Below are 27,464 nucleotides of genomic sequence, written 5' to 3'. Positions count from 1 at the left end.
ACAAATTGCATTTTGTGTTTACTTGTGTTGTCCTTGACTATTGTTTAAATTGGTTTGATGTTCCGAAACACTTAAGTGTGACAAACATGCAAAGGAACAGGAAATGAGGAAGGGGGCAAACACTTTTTCCCACCACTGTATCTGCACATATTATGCAAATATCTGCACATAATATATTATGCAACTCAGTACATGCACGCGTATGCAGCAAAAAATAAATAAAAAATCTCATCTCTTTAATTGGTAATGTGGAATATATAAGGCATGCATCGTATAGATGAAGATCTGCTGCTCCAAACAGACTTTCTCAATGGCGGGTTGCCATGGAAACATCACACGAGGATTTTATAAGAGTAAAAAGGCTAGCCGAGTCATTACGAAAAAAAAAAAAAGTGTCATTTTACCATTATCGGTGTCAAGCAATTAATTTTATCAGGCAAATGAGTGAGTAAACACACAGAAACCCCCTCGCTGAAATGTTACCAATTATTCAGACAATTAATGTAATCTTTAGCAAATCCTATTATTTTTTTTTATTTTTTTTTTCCAGTTCATTCCCTTGACTGGGTAGGTCAATAATGTGTTTGCAATGTGCTGGCGACTTAATTACACTCGGGAAGCCTGGAGTCCCAAGTCAGCCTGACACATCCTCCGAGACTCCTAAACATTGCAAGAAAACAACAAGGAGCCCCCCGGACTCAGCTGCTGGGTCACAGACGTGTGAAGCAAAGGAACTGCTGAGATCCCCGTCTTAAGGGGGAAACGATTCAAGTTCTACTGAGACAAAAGGTGGTAGTGCCTGCACGCCCCCCAAGCCCTGCTATTCTATTATTATTGTGCTTTCTATCATTTGCACCAATGACATTAAACTGGAAATAGCTGCATGCAGGCTGCATCTGCAATAAAATAACAAAAAATAAAAAAATAAACAAATAAACAACAGTGGCATGTGCCATTTTATCTTGCTAAATTTCAAAAAGGCTTAAAGTGGAGCTCCACTCTAAAGTGGAACTTCCGCTCATTGGAACCCTCCCCCCCCCCCCCCCTCCGGTGCCACAATTGGCACCTTTCAGGGGGGAGGGGGGTGCAGATACCTGTATAATACAGGTATTTGCACCCACTTCCGGCATAGATAGCCGTAGATTCTGCGGGTATTTACGCCACTTCCTTAGGGGCCCCCACTGTCTGCTGGGAAACAGACGGATCCCAGAGACAGTGGGGACCATCCATATTGAGCAGCGTGACTCGTGCATGCGCAGTAGGGAACCTGATTCCCATACCGAAGATGGCGGCGGCAGCACCCGAGAGCCGATCAAGAGATCGGCTTTGGGTGCCGACATCGCGGGCGCGCTGGGCGGGTAAGTGTCCATATTTTAAAAATCAGCAGCTGCAGTATTTGTAGCTGCTGACTTTTAGGCTGGGTTCACACTGCTGCGGGGGGAGATCCGGATGTGATTCGCACCGCAAATCACATCCGATCTCCGTAGCGATGCGAGTATGGCTGAATTCGCATCGCTCCCGCAGCAAACTCGCACGGGACCCTTTTTTTGGTCCGCAACAGAATCGGATCGCATGGGGGTTCACACCATGCGATCCGATTCCTGTGCGAGTCGGCAGATCGCACTGCGATATGCGGACGGATCTGGGGGTGTCATTAACATATCATTGACACTCCCAGCCGTCCGCATAGGGCAGTGTGAACTGCCGGCGGGAGTAATGCGATGCGGGAAAACGCCGCGGATTCGCGGCGTTCCCGCATCGCAGCGGTGTGAACCCGGCCTTAAAAACAAAAAACGGCGGCACTCCCGCTTTAATTTCACGGACTCTCTCTCTCTCTCTATATATATATACAGGTATGTGTGTGTGTGTGTGTGTGTGTATATATATATATATATATATTTTTTATAATATATATATATATATATATATATATATATATATATATATATATATATATATATATATATATATACACACACACACACACACACACACACACACACATACATACGGTATATGCAGAATGCAACAATTTGTTCTGTTTAATACTTAAAATTTTTAAGTAACACAAACAAAGCATCATATAAAAACATTATTCAATACTGTGTACCAATTCCATCTCCAGAAATACAAATTATGATTTTTTTTTAAAGGGAAAAGGAGAAAAAAAAGGGGAGGGATTTTTTTTATTTCTATTTTGTTATTAGTGTTTTCTTAGTGATGGCTCAGTGCATGGGTGTGATGCCCCCGTACACACGGTCGGACATTCCGACGACAAAATCCGTCGGATTTTTTTCCGACTGATTTTGGCCCAAACCTGTCTTGCTTGCACACGGTCGCACAAAGTTGTCGGAAAATCCGATCGCTGGGAACGCAGTGACGTATATCACGTACATCGGGACTATAAGCAGGCCAATAGCTTTCGTCTCGTAAGTTATTCTGAGCATGCATCGGATTTGTCTACGCACGATCGGGATTTAAACTATCGGATTTTGTTTGTCAGAAAATTTTAGATCCTGCTCTCAAACTTAGTGTGTCTGAAATTCAGACGGAAAAAGTCAGACGGAGCCCACACGGGATCGGAATTTCCGACAACACAATCCGATCGCACATTTGACGCCGGAAAGTCCGACCGTGTGTACAGGGCATAATTGTAAACCAGTGTGTGGTAGTCAATTTAGGAGGAATGAGGAGCCTCAGCAGTGGCCTCTGGTATTACCAAGGGGGTCAATCAAAATATTTAGTTTATGTAATGCTACAGAAGTCTGTCAAAGACTGTGCACATCCTTCAGTAAATGATCAAAAACTGTGCATGAGGTACAGGTGTGCTTATAGACTGTGGATGAGGTACAGGTGTGCTTATAGACTGTGGATGAGGTACAGGTGTGCTTATAGACTGTGGATGAGGTACAGGTGTGCTTATAGACTGTGGATGAGGTACAGTTGTGCTTATAGACTGTGGATGAGGTACAGAGGTGCTTATAGACTGGATGACGTACAGCTGTGCTTATAGACTGGATGGGGTACAGTTGTGCTTATAGACTGTGAATGGGGTACAGTTGTGCTTATAGACTGTGGATGAGGTACAGGTGTGGTTATAGACTGGATGGGGTACAGGTGTACTTAGACTGTGGATGAGGTACAGGTGTGGTTATAGACTGTGGATGAGGTACAGTTGTGCTTATAGACTGTGGATGAGGTACAGTTGTGCTTATAGACTGTGGATGAGGTACAGAGGTGCTTATAGACTGGATGACGTACAGCTGTGCTTATAGACTGGATGGGGTACAGTTGTGCTTATAGACTGTGAATGGGGTACAGTTGTGCTTATAGACTGTGAATGGGGTACAGCTGTGCTTATAGACTGGATGACGTACAGCTGTGCTTATAGACTGGATGGGGTACAGGTGTACTTATAGACTGTGGATGAGGTACAGTTGTGCTTATAGACTGTGGATGAGGTACAGGTGTGGTTATAGACTGTGGATGAGGTACAGTTGTGCTTATAGACTGTGGATGAGGTACAGTTGTGCTTATAGACTGGATGACGTACAGCTGTGCTTATAGACTGGATGAGGTACAGTTGTGCTTATAGACTGGATGACGTACAGCTGTGCTTATAGACTGGATGACGTACAGTTGTGCTTATAGACTGGATGAGGTACAGTTGTGCTTATAGACTGGATGACGTACAGCTGTGCTTATAGACTGGATGAGGTACAGTTGTGCTTATAGACTGGATGGGGTACAGGTGTGGTTATAGACTGGATGGGGTACAGGTGTGGTTATAGACTGGATGGGGTACAGGTGTACTTATAGACTGTGGATGAGGTACAGGTGTGCTTATAGACTGTGGATGACGTACAGGTGTGCTTATAGACTGAATAAGGTACAGGTGTGCTTATAGACTGGATGGGGTACAGGTGTGCTTATAGACTGGATGGGGTACAGGTGTGCTTATAGACTGGATGGGGTACAGGTGTGCTTATAGACTGGATGGGGTACAGGTGTAATTGAAGACTGTGGATGGGGTACAGATGTAATTGAAGACTGTGGATGGGGTACAGATGTAATTGAAGACTGTGGATGGGGTACAGGTGTGCTTATAGACTGTGGATTGGGTATAGGTATAATTTAAGACTGTGGATGGGGTATAGCTGTAATTTAAGCCTGTGGATGGGGTATAGGTGTTCTTAGAGACTGTGGATGGGGTACAAGTTTGGCTAGAGACTGTGGATGAGGTACAGGTGTGATTATTGTGATACAAGCTTAGCTAGAGACTGTAGACATGCTGCAAATGACATGCAGAGATGGGGATCGAATCTCGGATGGTTCAGCAGGGCTAACTCAGTCTCAGGCAGCTGCTCCGTCTGACCAATAGTGTAATTAGAGGCGCAGTACAGCACTGGAGCCAGTGATAGAGGAAGTGGAGCCAATGCTTCCCGTATAGCGCCACCTCCCGTCACATGGGCAGGGCAAAGGGGGTGGGGCCAATAGGGGCGGCAAAATTAGGTTTTGCCTAGGGTTTCAAAAATCCTTGCACCAGCCCTGTATCCATCTCTATGCAAAAAAATAAATAAAAATTTACTACCTATAGACTTTGGTTCAGATGTGTAAAATATAACTCCGCCATAAAAGGGGTCTACACAGGACTTGCAACCATCTCTATATGCGCATATCAAAAGAAAACCTCTACCACCCATAGAGTCCGGTCCGGATTTGCAAGTAGTAAACTCCACTTTATTATTAAAATACATTAAACCACTTACTATTCATTGGAAAACAAAATCGGAAACCCCCCTCCCCCGAGGAAAAGACTAGATATTGCAGTGAATATTGTATCTATTGATATATCATATATAGTGCCCCATAACGATACAGGTGCATCTCCAAAAAATTCAATATCATCAAAAAGTTAATTTATTTCAGTAATTCAATTAAAAAAGTGAAACTCGTATATTTTATATAGATTCATTACACACAGAGTGATATATTTCAAGCATTTCTTTCTTTTAATTTTGATGATTGGGGCTTACAGCTAGGGGAAACCCAAAATTCAGTATCTCAGAAAATTTGAATATTACGTAAGACCAATAAAAAAAAAAAAAAAAAAAAGGATTTTTAATACAGAAATGTTGTCTTGGTGAGAAGTCTGTACAGTATAGGATGCACTCAATACTTGGTCGGGGCTCCTTTTACATGAATTACTGGATCAATGCGGCGTGGCATGGAGGAGATCAGACTGCGGCACTGCTGAGGTGTTATGGAAGCCCAGGTTGCTTTGATAGAGGCCTTAAGCTCGTCTACATTGTTGGGTCTGGTGTCTCTCATCTTCCTCTTGACAATACCGCACAGATTCTCTACGGGGATTTAGGTCAGGCAAGTTTGCTGGTCAATCAAGCACAGCGATACTGTCAGGAATCCGTCCGTTCCGTACGATCGACTTTCCGTACGCGCACACGCATTCGTGCCGCGGGTCGTCGTGGGCACGAGCGTCTTCCAACGCGCGCGGGTGCACGTCGATCGTATGTGCGCGCGGTACACGCACGCACGGACGAGCGTTAGCTCGATTGGCGCCAGTGGCCCTTTTTAAAGGCGCAGTTGCAGTGGTTCTGTGCTGTCTCGTCTGCAGCTAGTGCCTGAGAATACCTGTTTACCTACCTGCTACCCATCTGATATCTGACCCGGCTCCGTCTGACCTTGCTGACCTCTCCTGCTCCGACCCCGGCTTGTTTGACTCTTCTTGGACTGATTACCTGTTGCCGAACCTTGCTTGTACCTGATACCTCTGCTGTCTCCTGCCTGTTCCTGTATCTGCTACCTTACCTCCGGAGGATCCATCCATCCTGATCCAGTGGCCTGCAGCCTTCTGCTTCTCCGCTACAGAGAGTTCCTGCTTCAGAGGATCCTCATCTCCTGACACCTGCTGCTGCACCTGGCTGGACTCTCCTACCCCACTGTGCTCCGGTCTCCCTGTTCCCATTCCAGTGAGACCAGAACCAGAGCCGTAAGAGAGGTCCCCTTCCACTAAGTCAGACTCAATACCCGAAGTTCTTAACAGTACGAGACAGCCATGTCTGAGTCTGCGGAAGGGGCCTCCGCCATGAAGGAGATTTGCTCTCACCTTGCGGCTCTCACCCAGGCCGTGAAGTCCCTGCAGGATGGCTACACCAGATTGGAGGAGCGGGTCCAGCATCTCTCCATTTCAGGGTCTCCAGACACCACACCTCAGCCTCCTCCTGCCCAGCCTGCAGCTCATTCGACTGTCATGATGCTCCCACCTGAGCCTAGGGTCCCCATTCCGGAAAGGTTTTCTGGGGATCGCTCCAAGTTCCGGGCTTTTCGCAACGCCTGCCAGCTTTACTTTGCCCTCCAGCCCAGGACTTTTTCGCTGGAGGCAACTAAGGTGGGTTTCGTCATTTCTCTCTTGCAAGAAGAACCTCAGTCTTGGGCCCACCATCTCCTGGAGAATGACAGCCCCCTTACACAGACTCTCTCCACCTTCTTCGAAGGGATGGCACAGCTTTACGATGACCCCCAACGGGCTGCCACCGCAGAATCTGCATTAACTGCGCTCCAGCAAGGCCGTAGGACGGCCGAGGACTATGTCTCGGACTTTAGACGCTGGAGTGCAGATACCCAGTGGAATGAGTCGGCCCTTAGACACCAATTCCGCATGGGCCTGTCTGAAGGTCTCAAGGACGAGTTGGCTCGCGTTGGCGCTCCCGACGCCTTAGAGGACTTGATTGCTCTAGCCATTCAGATTGACCGCAGACTTCGCGAGCGTAGGGCCGAACGCTCCTCCCAACCACTGAGACCTGCCTGGATGACGGCCAGGACCCCATCTTCCACACCCTTCTTCTCTCCTCTCCCTCAAAGAGGACCTGCCAGCGTGCCTCCTGCTCCTGAGGAACCCATGCAGCTTGGACTTCTCCGACCTTCCCTGTCACCTGAAGAGCGAGCCCGCTGTCGTCAGATGAACTTATGCCTATACTGTGGCGGCTCCGGACATTATGTGGCCAACTGTCCGGTGAAGTCACGTAAGTGCCTTTCTTCAGTGTCTCGCAGTACCTGTATTTCTCCCTCCAACTCTCTCCATGTCGCCCTTCTGCTCTCGTTTCAGCTTTCGGGAAGAACGATCCACGTCAACGCCATCCTTGATTCCGGAGCCTGCGGTTGCTTCATTGATTCCGCCTTCACCGACCTACACTCCATTCCACTTAAGCAAAAGACCCATGGACTCGCTATCTTCTTGGCTGATGGTTCCCAGATTAAGTCCGGCCGTGTCACCCAGGAGACCCTTCCAATACCTACCTCCACCTTTTGCCAACACACGGAACTACTGATCCTTGATGTAATTTCATCCCCACTTTTTCCTGTGATTCTGGGCATCCCATGGCTGCAGGCCCACAATCCTTCCATTAACTGGACTTCGGGGGAGGTGAAGTTCCTCTCCTCTTACTGCCTGGACCACTGCTTTTCAGGGGCTTCTGAACAATCCGGAACTCTTCTCAGCCTAGACCCAGATCTGGACTTATGTCAATCCGTCCCCGAGCCTTACCATGAGTTTCTGGACGTTTTCAGTAAGCGGGGGGCTGATTCCTTACCCCCGCATCGCCCCTATGACTGCCCCATTGAGCTCCTCCCTGGGGCAGAGATCCCGTTTGGACGAGTCTATCCGTTGTCCGAGAAAGAACAGGAGGCTCTGAAGACATACATCTCTGAGAACCTCCAAAAGGGGTTCATCCGGCACTCTACATCTCCTGCCAGGGCTGGAATATTTTTTGTTTCTAAGAAGGACCAGACCCTTCGACCCTGTGTGGACTACCGGGAACTGAACAGGGTCACAATTAAAAACCGCTATCCCCTACCCCTGATTCCAGAACTCTTCCAAAAGCTAAGGTCGGCCACCATCTTCACTAAGCTAGACTTGAGGGGAGCCTATAATTTGGTCCGCATTCGAGCAGGTGACGAATGGAAGACTGCATTCCGAACTCGTTTTGGGCACTACGAGTATCTGGTGATGCCTTTCGGGTTATGTAACGCCCCAGCTACCTTTCAGCACTTAATTAATGACGTCTTCCGGGACTTCTTGGATATCTTCGTCATCGTATACCTCGATGACATCCTGATCTTCTCTGGGTCCCTGGAGCAGCACCGGGGACACGTTGGCAGAGTATTGCTTCGGCTCCGACAACATGGCCTCTACGCCAAAGCCGAAAAGTGTAAATTCGAACAACAGGAGATCCAGTTCCTCGGCCTTGAAATCTCTCCAGCGGGCATCAGGATGGACCCGCAGAAGGTCGCTGCTGTCCTCGAATGGCCAGCCCCCTCTGACAAGAAAGGCATCCAACGCTTTGTGGGCTTTGCTAACTTTTATAGAAAATTCATCAGGGGCTTCTCAGCCATTATCTCGCCCATCACCCAGCTCACCAAACTGAATACGCGCTTCCATTGGGGCCCTGAAGCCCAGGCCGCCTTCAAAAGACTTAAGGACCTGTTCACCTCTGCTCCTATCCTTAGCCACCCGGATCCATCTAGACCTTATATTCTGGAGGTAGACGCCTCCGAGATAGCAGTAGGGGCAGTGGTCTCCCAACGCTTAGGTAAAGACGACCTGATGCACCCCGTGGGGTTCTTTTCCCGAAAACTCTCTCCAGCGGAGAAGAATTATGATGTGGGCGACCGGGAGTTACTTGCCATCAAGTCTGCTTTGGAGGAGTGGAGATACTTACTCGAGGGGGCGGTACACCCCGTACTCATCTACACGGACCACAAGAACCTCGAGTACCTCCGTACCGCAAAACGCTTAAAACCTCGGCAGGCCCGCTGGGCCCTCTTTTTCTCCCGGTTCTGTTTCCACATAACCTATCGCCCTGGATCAAGAAACGTCAAACCTGATGCCCTTTCCCGTATGTTTGACAGCCCCAAGGACATCACACCGCCGGATACCATCCTCCCTGCCAACACCTTCCTACTCATTCAGCCAGATCTAGTGTCTCTGCTAAGGAGTGCTTCCTCCACATATTCCTGTCCCCCGGGACTCTCACTAACATCCAGAGAGGGTTTGTTTTGGAAGGATAACCTGATCTTCGTCCCCGAAGATGTGAGAATTAAGGTTCTGGGCCTCCTTCACGACCACCCACTTGCTGGGCACTTTGGTGTCCGTAAAACTTTTGAACTGGTACAGCGCTCCTTCTGGTGGCCAGGAATGAGGGAGTTTTGCAAGCAGTATGTAAGTTCCTGCCCCGTATGCAATCGGAATAAAGTTCCCAGAATTCGGGCTTGGGGGCTGCTTAAACCTCTTCCCGCACCCGACCGCCCTTGGCGGATGATCACTATGGATTTTATTGTGGAACTTCCCCCGTCTGAGAACTGCACTGCCATCTTTGTAGTTTGTGACCGTCTGACCAAGATGGCACACTTCTTACCCTTAAGGGGAACCCCCTCCGCGACCGAGACTGCCCATGTCTTTATTAAAGAAATAGTCAGGCTCCACGGGGTGCCCACCAATATCGTGTCTGATAGAGGGGTTCAGTTCACCTCCCGTTTCTGGCGAGCCCTTTGTGAGTCTTTAAAGATCGATTTGGCCCTGTCCTCTGCCTACCACCCACAGACCAATGGGCAAACGGAGCGCACCAATCAGACCCTCGAGCAGTATATTAGGTGCTTCTCTTCTTTTGTCCAAGACGATTGGGTGTCCCTGCTACCACTGGCGGAATTCGCCTACAACAATGCCAGCCATGCCACCACCGGGCAGTCCCCGTTCTTTGCCAATTACGGTTTTAACTTGTCTTTTCTCCCCGATGTTCTTACAGAATCGCATGTGCCAGCAGTACAGGACACGGTATCCTTTCTCCAGCAGAATAATCGGACCCTGCAGGAGGTCATAACCAAGGCTCAGGCTGACATCAAGAAGAGTTTTGACCGTGGAAGAAGGGGTGAATTGATCCTTCAAGTCGGGGACCAGGTATGGCTGTCTTCTTCTAATTTAAAACTAGCATGTCCCTCCAGGAAATTGGCACCCAAGTTTCTGGGCCCGTTTCCCGTTAAGAGGAGGATTAACGAAGTGTCTTATGAGTTGTCCCTGCCTGATTCCATGCGAATACACCCAGTTTTTCATGTAGCTCTTCTCAAGCCTGCTGTACCTGATCCCTTCCCTGGTAGAGAAACAAGGCCACCTGATCCCGTGCTGATTGATGGCAGCGAGGAATTCGAAGTGGAGGCCATTCTGGATTTCAGAAAACGACGGGGACAAGGTCAGTTTCTAATTAAATGGAAGGGCTACGGCCCAGAGGATAATTCTTGGGAACCTGCTTCCAATATACATGCCGATAGACTGATCCGAGCCTTCTTTGCAACACACCCGGAGAAAAGAGCCACTTGGGGCACCCGGAGGTTGCCCCTTGTGGGGGGGCAATGTCAGGAATCCGTCCGTTCCGTACGATCGACTTTCCGTACGCGCACACGCATTCGTGCCGCGGGTCGTCGTGGGCACGAGCGTCTTCCAACGCGCGCGGGTGCACGTCGATCTTATGTGCGCGCGGTACACGCACGCACGGACGAGCGTTAGCTCGATTGGCGCCAGTGGCCCTTTTTAAAGGCGCAGTTGCAGTGGTTCTGTGCTGTCTCGTCTGCAGCTAGTGCCTGAGAATACCTGTTTACCTACCTGCTACCCATCTGATATCTGACCCGGCTCCGTCTGACCTTGCTGACCTCTCCTGCTCCGACCCCGGCTTGTTTGACTCTTCTTGGACTGATTACCTGTTGCCGAACCTTGCTTGTACCTGATACCTCTGCTGTCTCCTGCCTGTTCCTGTATCTGCTACCTTACCTCCGGAGGATCCATCCATCCTGATCCAGTGGCCTGCAGCCTTCTGCTTCTCCGCTACAGAGAGTTCCTGCTTCAGAGGATCCTCATCTCCTGACACCTGCTGCTGCACCTGGCTGGACTCTCCTACCCCACTGTGCTCCGGTCTCCCTGTTCCCATTCCAGTGAGACCAGAACCAGAGCCGTAAGAGAGGTCCCCTTCCACTAAGTCAGACTCAATACCCGAAGTTCTTAACAGATACCATGATCATGTGACCAGGTATTGGTACTTTTGGCAGTGTGGGCCGGTGCCAAGTCCTGCTGGGAAATTAAATCATTATCTCCATAAAGCTGGTCATCAGAGGGAAGCATGAAGTGCTCTAGAATTTCCTGGTAGAGGGTTGCCCTGATTTTGGACTTGATAAAAACACAGTGGGACCAACACCAGAAGATGACACGGCTCCCCAAATCATCACCGACTGTGGAAACTTGACTTTGGACCTCATGCAACTTGGATTTTGTGCCTCTCCACTCTTCCTCCAGACTCTGGGACCTTCCAAATGAAATGCAAAATTTACTTTCATCTAAAAAGAGGACTTTGGACCACTGAGCAACGGTCCAGTCCTTTTTCTCCTTAGCCCAAGTAAGACGCGTCCGACGTTGTCTCTGGTTCAGGAGTGGCTCGACACAAGGAATGCAACATTCGTAGCCCATGTTATAAACAAGGCCAAGGATAAATCCAAGGGGAAAAAAAACAAAGCTTACCCTTTTTGTATCACAGTTGTAGCCCATGTCCTAAATACATCTGTGTGTGTGGTGGACCTTGAAGAACTGACATCAGCCGTAGTCCACTCCTTGTGACTCTCCCCCAAATGTTTGAATGGCCTTTACTTCACAATCCTCTCACGGCTGCAGTTATCCCTGTTGCTTGTGCACCTTTTTCTACCACACGTTTTCCTTCCACTCAACTTTCCATTAATATGCTTGGATACAGCACTCTGAACAGCCAGCTTCTTTAGCAATGACCTTTTGTGACTTACCCTTCTTGTGGAGGGTGTCAATGACTGTCTTCTGGACAATTGTCAAGTCAGCAGTCTTCCCCATGATTATGTATCCTACTGAACCCGACTAATGCCGCGTACACACGATCGAATTGTACGACGTACTTAGTCCGTTGAAACACATTTCAACGGACAATCCGCTCATGTGTGGGCTTCAGCGGACTTTTTCAGCGTGCAGTCCGGAGTACTAAGAATTTCGGTTTGCACAACAATCTTTCCGTCGTACTTTGGTTTCAGCGGACAATACAGTCGTCAGTATGCTAGTCCGACGGACTAAGAATGGCGCATGCCCAGAAAGGATTTACAGGGCGGAAGCGCTCTGTCTTGTAAAACTAGTGTTCGTATTGAAGCTAGCATATTCGTCATGCTGCTAATTTTGTGATTTTTTAATATAGCACATTCTTTTCTTCTTCATAGTGCAAGAAAAGTGAAGTTGCTTTGCTGCTTATATTCACACAGAGTTATCACAAAATGTCTTTATTCATCCTCATCCTATGATTAATATTCCAATTCGAGAATAAATTAAAAAAACAAAAATGGACGAATTAAGCTGAAGTCTGAAAAGCGCGAATCGTCTCTAACCAAACTTCCACTAACGCAAAGTCAGCAGAAGGAGCCCAAAGGGTGCTTTGCTGTGTCTTGGACTTCCTATTTCTAGTCCCGTCGTACGTGCTGTACACGTCATCGCGCAAGCTTTCGACGGACTGTTTGTGTATCCGTGTGTGGTCAAGTCCGTTCAGTAGAAAGTACGCCGGATTGTCCGTAGGATTGTATGACGGACTAAGTCCGTCATACAATTCGATCGTGTGTACGCGGCATAAGAGACTATTTAAAGGCTCAGGAAACCTTTACAAGTGTTTTAAGTTAATAAGCTGATTAGAGCGGGACATTATGAGTCTACAATATTCAACTTTTTCACAATATTCCAATTCTCTGAGATACTAAATTTAGGGTTCTCACTAGCTTTAAGCCATAATCCTCAAATTTAAAGAAAGAAATGCTTGAAATATATCACTCTGTGTGTAATGAATCTATATAAAATATATACGAGTTTCACTTTTTGAATGGAATTACTGAAATAAATTCAACTTTTTGATGATATTCACATTTTTGGATATGCACCTGTATATTGATAGACAAGATGCTCACTGCAATATCAAGTAGGTAATTATTTCCCGAGGGGGAAACTGGGATGCCATTAAAGGTCATGGCCGCTTAAAGGCAGGTGTCCCAATACTTTTGGTAATATAGTGTATATCGGTACATAGGGGAGCTGGATTTTAGAAACAAAGGTAAACTTAGCCTTTAAAAGGTACATGTACATCAAAATTCACACGAGTGACTTCAAGTGTCCTCTGCAAAAACACATCTAGAAACGATATAATGCCTGACAATTGTAGCAATAGTATAATGCATAGTAGATATAAATAACAATTGTTTAACCACTTAAGGACCGCCTCACGCCAATATACGTCGGCAGAATGGCATGGTTGGGCACAATCACGTACGTGATTCTTTAAGTGCCCAGCCGTGGGTCGAGAGCGCGCAGCCGGTGGCGCGCTCCCGACCCGGTCCTATAAAAGGGAACAGACGATCGGTGACAGCCACACAGGGAAGCATGGGGAGAGGTTTGTTTACACAGACCTCTCCTCGTTCCTCAGCCCTGTGACCCGTTCGTGGGACACCAGCGGCGATCGGGTCAGCTGGTCCCGCGGCCACGGTCACGGAGCTGAGGAACGAGGAGAGGTCTGTGTAAACAAACCTCTCCCCGTGCTTCCCTGTGTGGCTGTCACTGGTCGTCCGTTCCCTTTTATAGGGAAGGACGATCAGCGACATCACAAGCCAGGCCACGCCCCCCTACAATAAAAAAAACACATCACGTCATACATAACCCCTACACTGCCCCTTAGTGGTTAACTCCTTCACTGCCAGTGTCATTTACACAGGAATCAGTGCATTTAAATAGCACTGATTGCTGTATAAATGACAATGGTCTCAAAAATGTGTCAAAAATGTCCAATGTGTCCGCCACAATGTCGCAGTCACAATAAAAATCGCTGCCATTACTAGTAAAAAAAAAATTAATAAAAATGCTATAAAACTATCCCCTATTTTGTAAACGCTATAACTTTTGCGCAAACCAACCAATAATCGCTAATTCCGATTTTTTTTTTTACCAAAAATATGTAGAAGAATACATATCGGCCTAAACTGAGGAAAAAAAAGTTTTTTTATATATATTTTTGGGGGATATTTATTTTGGCAAAAAGTTAAAAATATTGCATTTTTTTCTAAATTGTCGCTCTATTTTTGTTTATAGCGCAAAAAATAAAAACTGCAGAGGTGATCAAATACCACCAAAAGAAAGCTCTATTTGTGGGGAAAACATTTTTTTGTTTGGGAGCCACGTCGCACGACCGCGCAATTGTCAGTTAAAGCGATGCAGTGCCGAAACGCAAAAAGGGGCCTGGTCCTTTGGCTGCAAATTGGTCCGGGGTTGGTTAAAAGGTATTGTCAAATACAATTTAATTGGTGGCTAGCTGACAGGATAACATAGAAAATGCAACGGGCATCTTACTTGCTTTGTGTGAGATCGACCACGATAAGGTCCCTCTCCATCAACACAGCCACGGCGTACGGTTCCTGGAATTCTAAGAGCAGAGGCAAGTTAATTGAGTTTCCCGTTTTCTCTGTAATCAGAATTAAACTAATAAGGAAGAGAAATGACACAATTTCAGATCTTTTCTCTTCTTGCACGTTATCACAGATGTTAATATTACACAAAGGTAACCCAGATAAATACAAAACGCAGTTTTTAAAGGATGATTTCATTTATTAGGGGGGGGGAAAGCTGCCCAAACCTTCCTGGCCCTCTGTAAAAAAAAAAAGTGAATGAACTGGGATTAATTTTTTTGGAAAGTTGAGTTCAATTTCACTGGCCACACCCAGGACTGATTACTGCCAGACCTGATGAATCAAGAAATCATTTAAATAGAAGCTGCCTGAAAGCGAAGCACAGTGAAAGATCAAAAAAAAGCAACACATCATGCCACCGTCTAAAGGAATTCAAGAACAGATGAGAAACAAAGTAATTGTCACGTATCAGTATGGAAAAGGGTTACCAAGCCATTTATAAAGCCTCGTACACGCGATGGGATTTTCCGCAGACAAAACCTCGGACTTTTGTCCGAAGGAGTGTGCCTGGGTTTTGTCTTGCATACAAACGGCAAGGAATTATCAGCCAACAAACACGAACGTAGTGACGTACAACGTCGTTTTTCAGCTCTTTAGCGCCACCCTTTGGGCTCCTTCTGCTAATTTTGTGTTAGTAGAAGTTAGGTGAGTGTTGATTCGCGCTTTTCATTTCGCGTTTTTCAGTTCGTTTCTGAGCGGCCGTTCGTTCCTTAAAGCAGCACACACATGATCGGATTTTCGGCAGGGGATTGTGTGATGACTGTTGGCATAAAATCCGACCGTTAATACGCTCCTTCAGACAACTGTTGTCTAACTTTCCGCCAACAAATGATGGATGGCAGGCTAGTAAGTTTTAGGCGGACAACGGTCTGTTGTCAGATTTTCACAGTCCATCACAGAAAAGTTGAAAGTACAAACACGCATGTTCGGAATCAATGCTCACCAAACACGACATTATCAGAAGGTGCCAAAAGGGTGGCGCTCAAGAGCTGAAAATCCTCGTAGTACGTCACTACGTTCGTGTTTGTTGGCCAACAATTGTGTACCGTTTGTATGCAAGACAAGTTCCCGACACAAAAAGTCAGACAAAAGTCTAACGCTCTGTTGGGCAACAATCCGATCGTGTGTACGAACGAGGCTTAAGACTTTGGGATTCCAGCAAACCATGGTGAGAGCCATTATCCACAAATGGAGATAACTTGGAACAGTGGTGAACCTTCCCAGGAGTGGCCAGCCAACCAAAATTACTCCAAGAGCGCAGCGACGACTCATCCAGGAGGTCAAAAAAGAACCCAAAACAATACCTAAAGAACTGCAGGCCTCACTTGCCTCAGGTAAGGTCAGTGTTCATGATTCAACAATAAGAAAGACTGGGAAAAAAATGGAATCCATGGGAGAGTTCCAAGGCCAAAGCTACTGCTGACCAAAAAAAAACATAAAGGCTCGTCTCACATTTGCCAAAAAACATCTTGATTATCCCCCAAAACTTTTGGGCAAATATTTTATGGACTGATAAGACAAAAGTTGAAGGTATGCGTCCCGTTACATTTGGCATAAAGCTCAGTATTTCATAGAAAGAACATCATACCAACAGTGAAACATGGTGGTGGTAGTGTGATGATCTGGGGCTGGATGACTTGCCATTATTCATGGATCCATGAATTCTGCGCTCTACCAGAAAATTCTGAAGGAGAATGTCCGGCCATCAGTTCCTGACCTCAAGCTCAAGCACACTTGGGTTATGCAGGAGGACAATGATCCGAAACACACCAGCAAGTCCACCTCTAAATGGCTCATAAAAAGCGAAATTACGTTTTTAGAGTGGCTTAGTCAAAGTCCAGACTTAAATCCGACTGAGGTGCTGTGGCATGACCTTAATAAAGGCAGTTTATGCTGGAAAACCCTGCAATGTGCCTGAAAATTCTGCAAAGAAGAGTGGGCCAAAAGTCCTCAACAGCGATGTGAAAGATTCATTGCTAGTTATCGCAAACGCTTGATTGCAGTTGTTACCGCCAAGGGAGACACAACCAGTTATTAGGTGTAGGGGGCAATTCATTTTTCACATAGGGCCAGGCAGGTTTGGACAGCTGCTTTCTCTTAAAAAAATAAAGTCATCATTTAAAAACAGCATTTTGTATTTACTTGGGTTATTTTTGTGTAATATTAAGATTTGTTTGATGATTTGAATCATTTATGTGTGACAAATATGCAAAAAAAAAATAAAAAAATCAGGAAGGGGGCAAATAGTTTTTCAAAACTGTACATTGCTGGGAGGGGGGTGCAGGGAAAGCTGAGCTGCTGAGTCCCTGCTTGGAGGGTTGGGGGAGTAGGGGAGCTGCGCTACTAAGTAACTGCTAGGAGAGGGAGCCAAGCTCCACAGTGCCTGCTGCTACAGAGGTCAGTGAGGGCTTGTCTTAAAGGCAAATTATAGCCAAAGCTCATTGGATATATGGATCACAGGAGTGCAGTTTGTTCTGCACAGAGCCGGTCCAGGCTCAGGCAAGATTGTGAGCATATAGTTGGAAACCGCGCACATGCCTGGACCGGCACCTGGATCAGCCTCTCAGCACTGTACATTGCTGGGAGGGTGGTGCAGGGAAAGCTGATCTGCTGAGTCACTGCTTGGAGGGGGGAGTGGGGGAGCTGCACTACTAAGTAACTCCAGGAGAGGGAGCCAAGCTGCCGAGTCATGGATAGGGCTGTTTGAAGCTGAAACGCGTTGACCTCTTGTGCTGTATTCGCTGCTATCCAATGAAATCCAAGCTGTACTGTGATAGGCCGTGGTGCCGGCTTTTTCAGTATTTACAGCGCACTGAGCACTGATAATCCAGATGTGGATGAAATCTGGGGAGGTAGAAGTGCTGCACTCCTGCCTCGGGGCTTTCACACTGGAGACACAGCAGCGGCTCTTTTAGGGCGCTCTGCAGGCGCTATTTTTAGCACTATAGTGCCTGCAAAGCGCCCCAGTGTGAAAGGGGTCTTAGACCCCTTTCACACTGTGCTGCCACCGGCGTCAGCGGTAAAGCGGCACTATTTTTAGCACCACTTTACCTTAGTTTTAGCTGCGCTATTCGGCCGCTAGTTGGGCGGTCATATCACCCCGGCTAGAGGCCGAAAACGGGTGAAGTCCTCTCCGTAAAAGGGGTTAAGTCCACCCGCAAAACGCCGCCACATCGACGTTTAGCCGGCAGTATAACAGCGCTGCCCCATTGATTTCGATGAGTTCACCGCTCCTTCACCACTCCAAAGAAGCTGCTGGCAGGACTTTTTCTGACGCCCTGCCAGCGCACCGCTCCAGTGTGAAAGCCCTTGGGCTTTCAAGCTGGAGTGAATGGAGCTGTTTTAGAGCGGTGCGCAGTCGCTATTTTTAGCGCTATAGCACCTGCAAAATGCCCCAGTGTGAAAGGGGACTTAATGGTGTCGCTACCTACAGCTAATTGCCAGGAACCCTTGCTGGGTCTCTCGCATGTAATCACATTTGCAAGTGTGAACGAGGCCTAAGCAGTGTGGAGGAGGGGAACCTGTCACTTTGCTGTTCAAGAGCACAGGTAGGTAGACTTTAAGCAAGCCACACCCAAAGCAAGATTTTGATTGCATGACTAAAATGAAATGGATTGTTTAGGTAAGTTTGAGGTGCACCTAGGGCCTTCATGGTCGGTTGCACCACAGAGTAGCATGGTAGGTAGACCTGCACGCTGCGTTACCGTTGTTTACATCTAATGAATGCAGAATCATTTCACTTCACTTCATTTCAAACCATCTCTCCTCTCTTACCATTTGAATAGGGTGTTTCACAAAGGGTTAAAAAGTCCACAATGGGGTGATCCATCTCTAAGACGGTGATGGCCTTTCCGTGCATGATGGTCAGACTCGGTCTTCTGCAGGCTTTATCGTAGGACAAGCCTCCGGAGAATATGATGAACGGCTCACTACAAGACAAGTCAAACACAAGGCAGCTGTTTATACACACAGACAGGCGGAGAGAGTGTGTGATATTAATGTGATATTAATGTGAACCGCCTCGGGGGGGCCTCGTGTAATGAATCCCGGGATAAGCTATTGTTCCCATACATGAAATCTTGTTAGCATCTTCCTACCACATAATAATATTTTTTATCTCTTTCCAAGGTCAACAGATTGACATGTTTAATGCAGCAGTCATAACCTCGAGCAGTATGTAGGAGCATGTATGCGTACACATGTTCAGCTCTGCAATAAAAACCAGAGGCTAAATAGAAACTTCAAGACCCCCATGCAAAAAAACAAAAAAAACATGAAACCTCTGAGCCTGGGGCCCTTCCTACTGAACCTTGGGACCTTTACTCCCATCATGGGGCCCTTATTACGGCCCTGCAGCGGGACCCTTTCACATGTTCTGCAGTGGGTCCACTTCGTGCCATCTTAGGGCCTTCCCACAGTGGCGGAATGCCAGAGCCCAGGCGCAAGTTGGACCTTTGTGACCCTGGTAGTTCCGCCACTGGTGTCAGTAGGGCAGCGGTAGGGTAGCGGATGGGGTCAGTAGGGCAGCCGACGGGCTCTGTAGGGCAGCCGACGGGCTCTGTAGGGCAGCCGACGGGCTCTGTAGGGCAGCCGACGGGCTCTGTAGGGCAGCCGACGGGCTCTGTAGGGCAGCGGACGGGCTCTGTAGGACAGCGGACGGGCTCTGTAGGACAGCGGACGGGCTCTGTAGGACAGCGGACGGGCTCTGTAGGACAGCGGACGGGCTCTGTAGGGCAGTGGACGGGGTCAGTAGGGCAGTTACATGGCCACTTACATGGGTAAGTTGGCAGAGTTTCATACACTGTGACCATGCCTAGGCAGGTCTCTGTAAAAGGGAATCCTTCTGATCCTCAGCAGACCCTACCTGCCCTCCTTCGAAGTTCCTTGCCCTTTGCTCTTCCCCAGTCATGCAACATTACTTGGTCGTAGTGACTGGCTGCATGGATTGGTCACATGCTCGACCATCCCAGGAAGCACTGGGTAGTGAAGCTGCAGAGGAGGAGGAAGCTGCGAGGGAGCACAAGAGAGGAAAGTATATGGAGATGTTGGGGGCCTTGTCTGTAGACACTGTTTGCCTGCATGGAGTACCCCGACACGCCTACTGTACATGTCATGCAACAGTACTTAGTCCTAGCGACTGGTTGCATGGATTGCTCACATGCTCGACCATCCCAGGAAGCGCTGGGTAGTGAAGCTGCAGAGAAGGAGGAAGCTGCGAGGGAGCACAAGAGAGGAAAGTATATGGGGATCTGGGAGGCCTTGTCTGGAGATATTGTCTATTTGCCCTGCTTGGAGTACCCCAACACACGTAAAAATATGAGCCACAAAGCACACGTTTTAGTGCACTACACAGATTTCAACCATATGCATGTTGTGGGGCATTGCTTAAAGGAGTTGTAAAGGCAGAATGTTTTTGTTATCTTAATGCATTCTATGCATCAAGATAAAAAACACCTTTTGTCTGTAGCAGCCACCCCAGCACCCCCTAATACTTACCCTGAGCCCCATCTCTCTCCAGCGATGTCAACGAATGTCTAAGCCATATGGGACACTTCTCCTGATTGGCTGACACACAGAAGCAGGCCCATTGGCTCCCGAGGCTGTCGATCAAAGTTGGTTAGCCAATTAGAGGAGAGAGGGGGTGGGGCCCGGGTCGGGGCTCCTAGTCTGAATGGATGCACGGAGCTGTGACTCGGCTCCAGTGCCCCCAATAAAGCTGCTGAGCTGACTGTGGGGGGCACTCGATAGGAGGGAGGGGCCAGGAGCAGCAAAGAGGGACCCAAGAAGAGGAGGACGTGGCCTGCTCTGTACAAAACCAACTGCACTGAGGAGGTAAGTATAACATGTTTGTTATTTAAAAAAAAAAAAAGACTTTACAATCACGTTAAAAAAATGTGCAGGTCCATTAATATATGTGTTATCCTGATCCCCTGACTTTAATACTTTCTGAGTTACGGACCCAGAACAAGTATGAAATTTAGAAAAGTAATGTCTGTAACATACGGACAGTGCGGTAGAACAGGGAATGGGCGATTATCATCACCTTCTTCCTTTCCTACATGCTGTACCCGTTTCCTGTTGCAGCTTAACAACTTCCTGTATTATGATTGTTCTTAACAGGCAACAAATGATCATTATCACTGTGCCTATGTCCTTCTTCCCTGTACTCTCTTGTAAGCTGCCTAACAAACCTCCCAACTGTCCTGGATTTGCCAGGACCATCCCGGGATTTCAAGTAAATCCCAGTATATTTTACAAATCCGGGCTGAATCCCGCAATGGAGCCCAATGCTGGAACAAGTTGCGCCATTTGACTCCACCTATCAGTGTGCGCCACGTTGCAACTAAGACTTGCTTAGTGCCCAACCAGCACAGTCCTGCTCACCCACACGCCAGGTCGCCCACCTGCTCTACAAAATGGAAAAGAAGGGAAGGCTAGATCTGCTCCACCCCCTCCCCATGCCCCCACCCCATGTCAGCCCACAAATCCCGGCATGCAGCCAATCCTATCACTGTGAAGGGGTTGTGTGGGTGGAAAAAGTAAAGCAGTGCACATGATGTCACTGCCTGAAACTCTGGAGAACAGCCAGCCTCGGGTGAGTGAACTCTCCCCTCTCTCTCTTCCTTCCATGTAACATAGTGATCCTTCCTACATTCCACGTGCCATTATGATCCTTCCTGCCTTTCATGTGCCATAGTGTTCATTCCTGCCTTCAATGTGCCATAATGATCCTTCCTTCCATGTGTCATAGTGATCCTTCCTGCGTTCCATGTGCCATAGTGATCCTTCCTACATTCCATGTGCCATAATGATCCTTCCTGCGTTTCATGTGCCATAGTGATCCTTCCTGCCTTCAATGTGCCATAATGATCCTTCCTGCCTTTCATGAGCCATAGTGATCCTTCCTGCCTTCAATGTGCCATAATGATCCTTCCTGCCTTCAATGTGCCATAATGATCCTTCCTGCCTTCAATGTGCCATAATGATCCTTCCTGCCTTCAATGTGCCATAATGATCCTTCCTGCGTTCCATGTGCCATAGTGACCCTTCCTGCCTTCCACGTGCCATAGTAATCCTTCCCGCCTTCCATGTGTCATAGTGATCCTTCCTAACTTCCATGTGCCATAGTGATCCTTTCTGCCTACCACATGTCATAGTGATCTTTCCTGCCTTCCACATGCCATAGTGATCTTTCCTGCCTTCCACATGCCATAGTGATCCTTCCTAACTTCCATGTGCCATAGTGATCCTTCCTGCCTTCCACATGCCATAGTGATCCTTCCTACCTTTCACATGCCATAGTGATCCTTCCTACCTTCCACATGCCATAGTGATCCTTCCTACCTTCCACATGCCATAGTGATCCTTCCTACCTTCCACATGCCATAGTGATCCTTCCTACCTTCCACATGCCATAGTGATCCTTCCTACCTTCCACATGCCATAGTGATCCTTCCTACCTTCCACATGCTATAGTGATCCTTCCTGCCTTCCACATGCCATAGTGATCTTTCCTGCCTTCCACATGTCATAGTGATCCTTCCTGCATTCCGCATTCCATAGTGATCCTTCCTAACTTCCAAGTGTCATAGTGATCCTTCCTGCCGTCCACGTGCCATAGTGATCCTTCCTAACTTCCATGTGCCATAGTAATCCTTCCTGCCTTCCATGTGTCACAATGATCCTTTCTGCCTTCCATGTGTCACAGTGATCCTTTCTGCCTTCCATGTGTCACAGTGATCCTTCCTGCCATCCACGTGCCATAGTGATCATTCCTAAATTCCATGTGCCATAGTGATCCTTCCTGCCTTCCACATGTCATAGTGATCCTTCCTGCCATCCATGTGTCATAGTGATCCATCCTTCCTCCCTTCCATGTACCATAGTGATCCATCCTTCCTCCCTTCCATGTACCATAGTGATCCCTCCTTCCTTTCTTCCATATACCATAGTTATCCTTCCTTCCATATAACAGCGATCCTTCCCTCTCTCCAATCTCTCTCCCTAATGGTCGGTTCCAGGGCTGGACTGGGACAAAAATTTGGCCCTGGACTTCATCCAGACCAGCCCACTTTAATTTTGCAAACAAGCACAAAAACAGTATATAAAACAATACGTAATTGTGCAAAAAAACATAAGTAGCATAACAAAAGAAGTCCTCACTAACCTCTTATTATCTCACTTATTCTCCTCTGTATTTTCTCATCTTTCTCACATCACAACGTGAAGTTGAGGGCAAGCTACGCAGCCATTACTTTGTCACTGAAACTGGCCCACTGAGCCATCGGCCCACCGGGAAACTCCTTGTAGTCTCAATGGCCAGTACATGCCTGGTCGGTTCACGCTGGAGACTCCAGCTTTTAGCACAGCAATCAAACCATATTGTATAGGTACAAGGAAGCCCAGGTTTTAATTAACCATGGTCCTTAAGCCCCTCCCACTATCATGTTTAGCCACGCATAGTTTTCGGTCACTGTCTCCCTAAAATGTCACTTATTCTCAAGTTCAAAAGTTGGGAGGTAAACAGGGCCTGAAACATGTAAGTGTAGCAGATGACATTTGGGATTGAATGTCACACGCATTGCAAATTTAGTTTTTGGTCTCAGGACAATAAAGGTTCTGAGGGTTAATTGGTTAGGTAGGCCTTAACACCAGTCTGGCCAGGCTATGCTATGGAAGTTCTGCCTGGTCATGTGAACGGTGAGGTGCACATGACAGGCCAGAACCAGGTCTAGTTGGATGTTTGGGTATCGGCCCTCTCGGAGTCAATCAGCGGGAGTACCGGGGCCCGCTGAGGAGTCTGGGAGGGGGTACTTAAGCAGGTGTGGGTCACGTGTTCGGGGTTCCGGAGTTGTTTGTGAGACCGGTGTGGTCTGTTCTGGTTCCAGGACTGGGGTAGCCCCGTGAGGGGTCCCGGTCACGGGGTGTTCGACATCCCGCAACATGTTCCTGTCAGTGGCCCCTGATAGACCTGTCTGGGGTAGGGATCCGTCTGTTCCCAAGTCTCGGAGCCAGCTGTTCCGAGGCGCAGTAACTGAGGGAGGATTCATGGTATCCAGGTGTGCTCTCGGCTTGGAGGGGCATCACAGCTCGTGGAAGTGACCGGGGGAGGACTCTTCGGAGGAGGGCCGGCAAGTGGCATCCTGAGAAGTGCCTGGTTACTGACTTGGGAAGGACATTGATGACTCGTTCCAGGTATGGTCGGAAAAAGGTTCCTGTATACCCTCAGTTGATTGTTCAAGGTTTGAGTCAACATGCTGACTGCCATGATCTCTGGCTAGAGATCTGTTCAGCCTTGAAGTGCCCAGCTGCGAGTGGCTACTCTCTGGGGGGAAATGGAGACTTTGTTAGACCTGCAGTTCAAGGTGCCTGAGTTCTTCACCCTTGCCCTCTGTTCCCTAAAAGACTGTGCTTGTGAAAGTTCTACTGCAAAATAAAACCTTTTCAAAAAGGGATTCATCTGTGTCAGTGTACAAGTCATTGGGTATCAACCCTGGGACGCGGAAGAGCAGGCCAGGAGAAGGTAACCTGTAAGCCCATTCAGTTAAGGCCGCCCTGCAACGGGTTATGGCCGCTACATAAGGCACACAGCACACTAAAAGCATGAATGGCTCACAGTGCAGAATTCACTTTCATTCTGTTTTCTTTTTGCTGTTTAGGGAATTATGGGAAGATAATATAAAGACAAATTATAAAGACACATTGCAGTAATTTATACTATAAGTATTGTAAAGAATATTGCATTTATTAATGGAGTACATAACAAGGCTACAGGGTGTTTTTTTATATTTGTCTGAAGCTCTCATTTGTCTAAGAAAAAAAAAAAAAAGATTTTTAAATCCAGTGAAAGACTGTGGATCCTGTGCATCCAGATGGCTTCCTATCTCCCAGTGTCAAACCGGGATTTGCAGGCGGAGAGACTATAAGAACGATATATTACATTTATGGGCTGGTGGGTACGGGAAGCAGTGAACGATGGTTTATCTGCGATCAGCAAACTGTACATGAATCATACATTAAGAACATAATAAGGCCGCTGTGTGAATAATGGTTGGCTGTGCAGGCATTAATCACTATTATGTTGCACATTAACCTGAGCTGGTAAGATTGCCATACACAAAACCAGGGGCATTTCTAGGTGGGAAACAGACCAGGGGCCCCGGCCTGAAGTCCAAGCCCGGCACCGGCGGGGGGACGGGGGGGTATGTGAGGAGCGCTTGCCATGGGGGGTTGGCCCGCTTGCTCCCTGGCTTACCAGTGCCCATCAATGCTGGCCACTAAACTGACTACCTGACACCTGCACTGACCTACCTAACTGCAGCTCAGTCTTACCCATAGTGTGTGGCGCGCCCATCCCATTCATGACCAGTCAGACAGCAGGCTGCATGCTCCAGGCAGCCACAGCCAGGTTAGGAGAGCCAGCGGCGGCCCCGCCCATTTACAGAGAGCGAGCGCCGGATTCCAGAGTGCTTGTCGCAGTCGCAGTGTAGTTCCAGCCTCTTGGACCCGACAGCACCTATGATGAACGTCACACGTCCCGTGGTGCCGGCATTGGACTAGTGTGATGTTCGTCATAGGCGCTGCAGTATCCAGGAGGCAGGAACTTATGTCACTCCCTGGCCGCACTCAGAGTCAGATCGATGCCTGCTGGCTGCACTCAGCGACTGTCTGACTCTTTGCATACGGCCGCTCGGACTCGGGGCTTTACAATACAATTGTGAATGCCCGAGGCTTTTTGGGGGCCCACTCGGGGGTTCCAGCCCCCCTCAGCCCTCCCCTCCTGACGCCACTGCACAAAACGGTTATTCACGTCTGCACGTCTCAAACGTGTTAAAAGCAGTTCTGATACACAGAGGTGTTGTTTATGTGCAGGGGAGGAATTGAACACGGGTCATGCTTTGCACAAAAACCCTAAAGTAAACCTGTGCTTTGCCCATGCAGAGAAAAACAGGTTTACTTAAAGTGGTTCTAAACTAAGCCTTTAAGAAGTACAGCCAAAGATCGCTTGGCTGTACTTCTCCTATCGATCACAGGAGTGCAGTTCATTCTGAAGCCTGCTTTCGGCTGACGTCACAGAGCCGCTCTGGGCTTGGGCAAGATCTCGACAATGAAGTTGGGATCCGCCTACATGCCTGGATTGGCACCCGGCTCAGCCTCTTAGCGAGCTGCTGAGAGCCTGAGGTGGCCGCTCCCACCCCCTCCACAGCCCAGCGTTCCAGTGAGGGGGAGGGGGGGTCGGGCAGAGCAGAGAGCTGGTAACTGAAAGCAGCTCTCTGCTCAGGGATCCCTAAGAACCGAGCAATCAGTGGTGTTTGATTGCTCGGTTCTCGGTTTTAGAGTTGGCAGGGGACAGATTCAGCATCCACCTAGGCAAGTATGATTCTCAAAAAAAAAATACTTCACTTTTAAGATTTTTAACTTTACTTCATTCTAGGCATTAACCTCTTGGCGCCAAGTGCCTCCCTTTAAAAGGTTTAAGATGCTGGGAGGCGGGGTTTATGATCATGTGACCACTGTGATATGCTGTCATGGCGGTCACATGACCGAAAAGCTCCCATTGGCCGCCAGTAACCGTTCTCGACACAGCTGTATTTACATGAATTCACACAAATATTCGTCCACTCGGTGCAAAGGCCCATCCGACAAGAGGTAAAAAACCTTCTGCACTGCAGGATCCCCCCAGCCCCTCCCCTTCATCCTATATTTATCCAAGCCCAATCCAGCGATGTGGCTCGTGCCGCTGTCTCCCTCCTCACTAGTCAGATTGATAGCAATGGGAGCCATTGGCTCCTGCTGCTGTCAATCAAATGCTGGAACGGGGGGCGGGGTTGAGCCACCCGGTCTGTGCCAAAAGAAGTAGACAGGGTGGCTCAGAAGCCAGCATGCATAAGTGCCCCCATAGCAAGCAGCTTGATATGGGGGCACTTGCCAAAGAGAAGGAGACAGGAGTGTCAGCAGGGGATCCTAGAAGAGGAGTATTGGGGCTGCGCGATGCAAAACCATTACACAGAGCAGGTAGGTATAACATGTTTATTATTTGAATAAAAAAAAAAAAACAAAGGATTAAGCTCACCTTAAGGACTGAACATGGGTAGAATCGTCGCGATTCTGTCCGCGATTCCCAAAACGCTCTGCGAAACTGACAAAATCGCACTACGCTTGTTCCAGTGCCATTCATTTTCAATGGCACCTAAACGCGGGTGCGGTTACGTCACGATGGTCACACACGCTGCAATCACGGCAAACCACATCACGGAAAGCCTGTTGCTCCAAAGGGAGCAGGAGCTTCTTTTGGGGCGACAAGCTTCAGTCCTGCTGAAAGGCAGGTGGGGGAGGAGGAGAAGCTGGCTTTCAGCTGCTGCAGGAGGAAAATCCAGTAAATGCCGTTCCTGTCTAGGTTCCCGGGGGGTCGGCAAGGAAGGGAATGCGATCTACCAATCATCTGCCCAATAACAGGTAGATCATGATCGACAGGTTGCCGACCCCTGCTGTATACGTTTTATTCTGGATACTATTTTTACCACAAAGCTGGTGATACTTCCTGTATTATACATTCCAGCGAAACTAGGGGCCAAATTATAGAAATTTCCTTCTCCAGTTTCCCGCCATGTGCAAAAATACTGGTGTGAAAACAGAAAATCATTGCAAATCTTCTGATTATTTGCTGGATCGTTCTCACCTGTGTAGAACCATGACTTATATGAGTAGAGAAATTGCCCAGAGCCAATCTAAAAATACACTGAACTGTCAGAATCAATAAAAATGGTCATTTTCATCCTTGTAAAAATAAACTATAACAGCTTTGACTCTGCCCCCCCCCCCCCTACATTACTAAGAATACATATAAAGCACCCTGTACAAGAACATGTTCCACACTCACCTGCGGCAGGTTGGGGGAA

At 47.9% G+C, this 27,464-nt stretch overlaps 1 protein-coding gene across 8 annotated transcripts in view; it reads right to left on the bottom strand.

Moving 5' to 3' along the window:
* The window catches only part of STXBP5L (syntaxin binding protein 5L), a 508,429-nt gene that overhangs the window by 189,681 nt on the left and 291,284 nt on the right, over positions 1 to 27,464 (bottom strand). For all 8 annotated transcript variants that reach the window (XM_077479605.1, XM_077479606.1, XM_077479607.1 and 5 more), the window contains exons 10-11: positions 18,340 to 18,494; positions 14,450 to 14,522 (exon numbers count right to left, since the gene is read on the bottom strand). In XM_077479605.1, the coding sequence (XP_077335731.1) occupies positions 14,450 to 14,522; positions 18,340 to 18,494 (228 nt within the window). The remainder of the gene's footprint in view (positions 1 to 14,449; positions 14,523 to 18,339; positions 18,495 to 27,464) is intronic.

Source organism: Lithobates pipiens, unplaced genomic scaffold, assembly GCF_037356315.1.
Source record: "Lithobates pipiens isolate NorthernLeopardFrog02 unplaced genomic scaffold, aLitPip1_a1.2 Scaffold_16, whole genome shotgun sequence".
NCBI lineage: Eukaryota > Metazoa > Chordata > Amphibia > Anura > Ranidae > Lithobates > Lithobates pipiens.
This window is presented reverse-complemented; position numbering and strand designations above follow the sequence as displayed.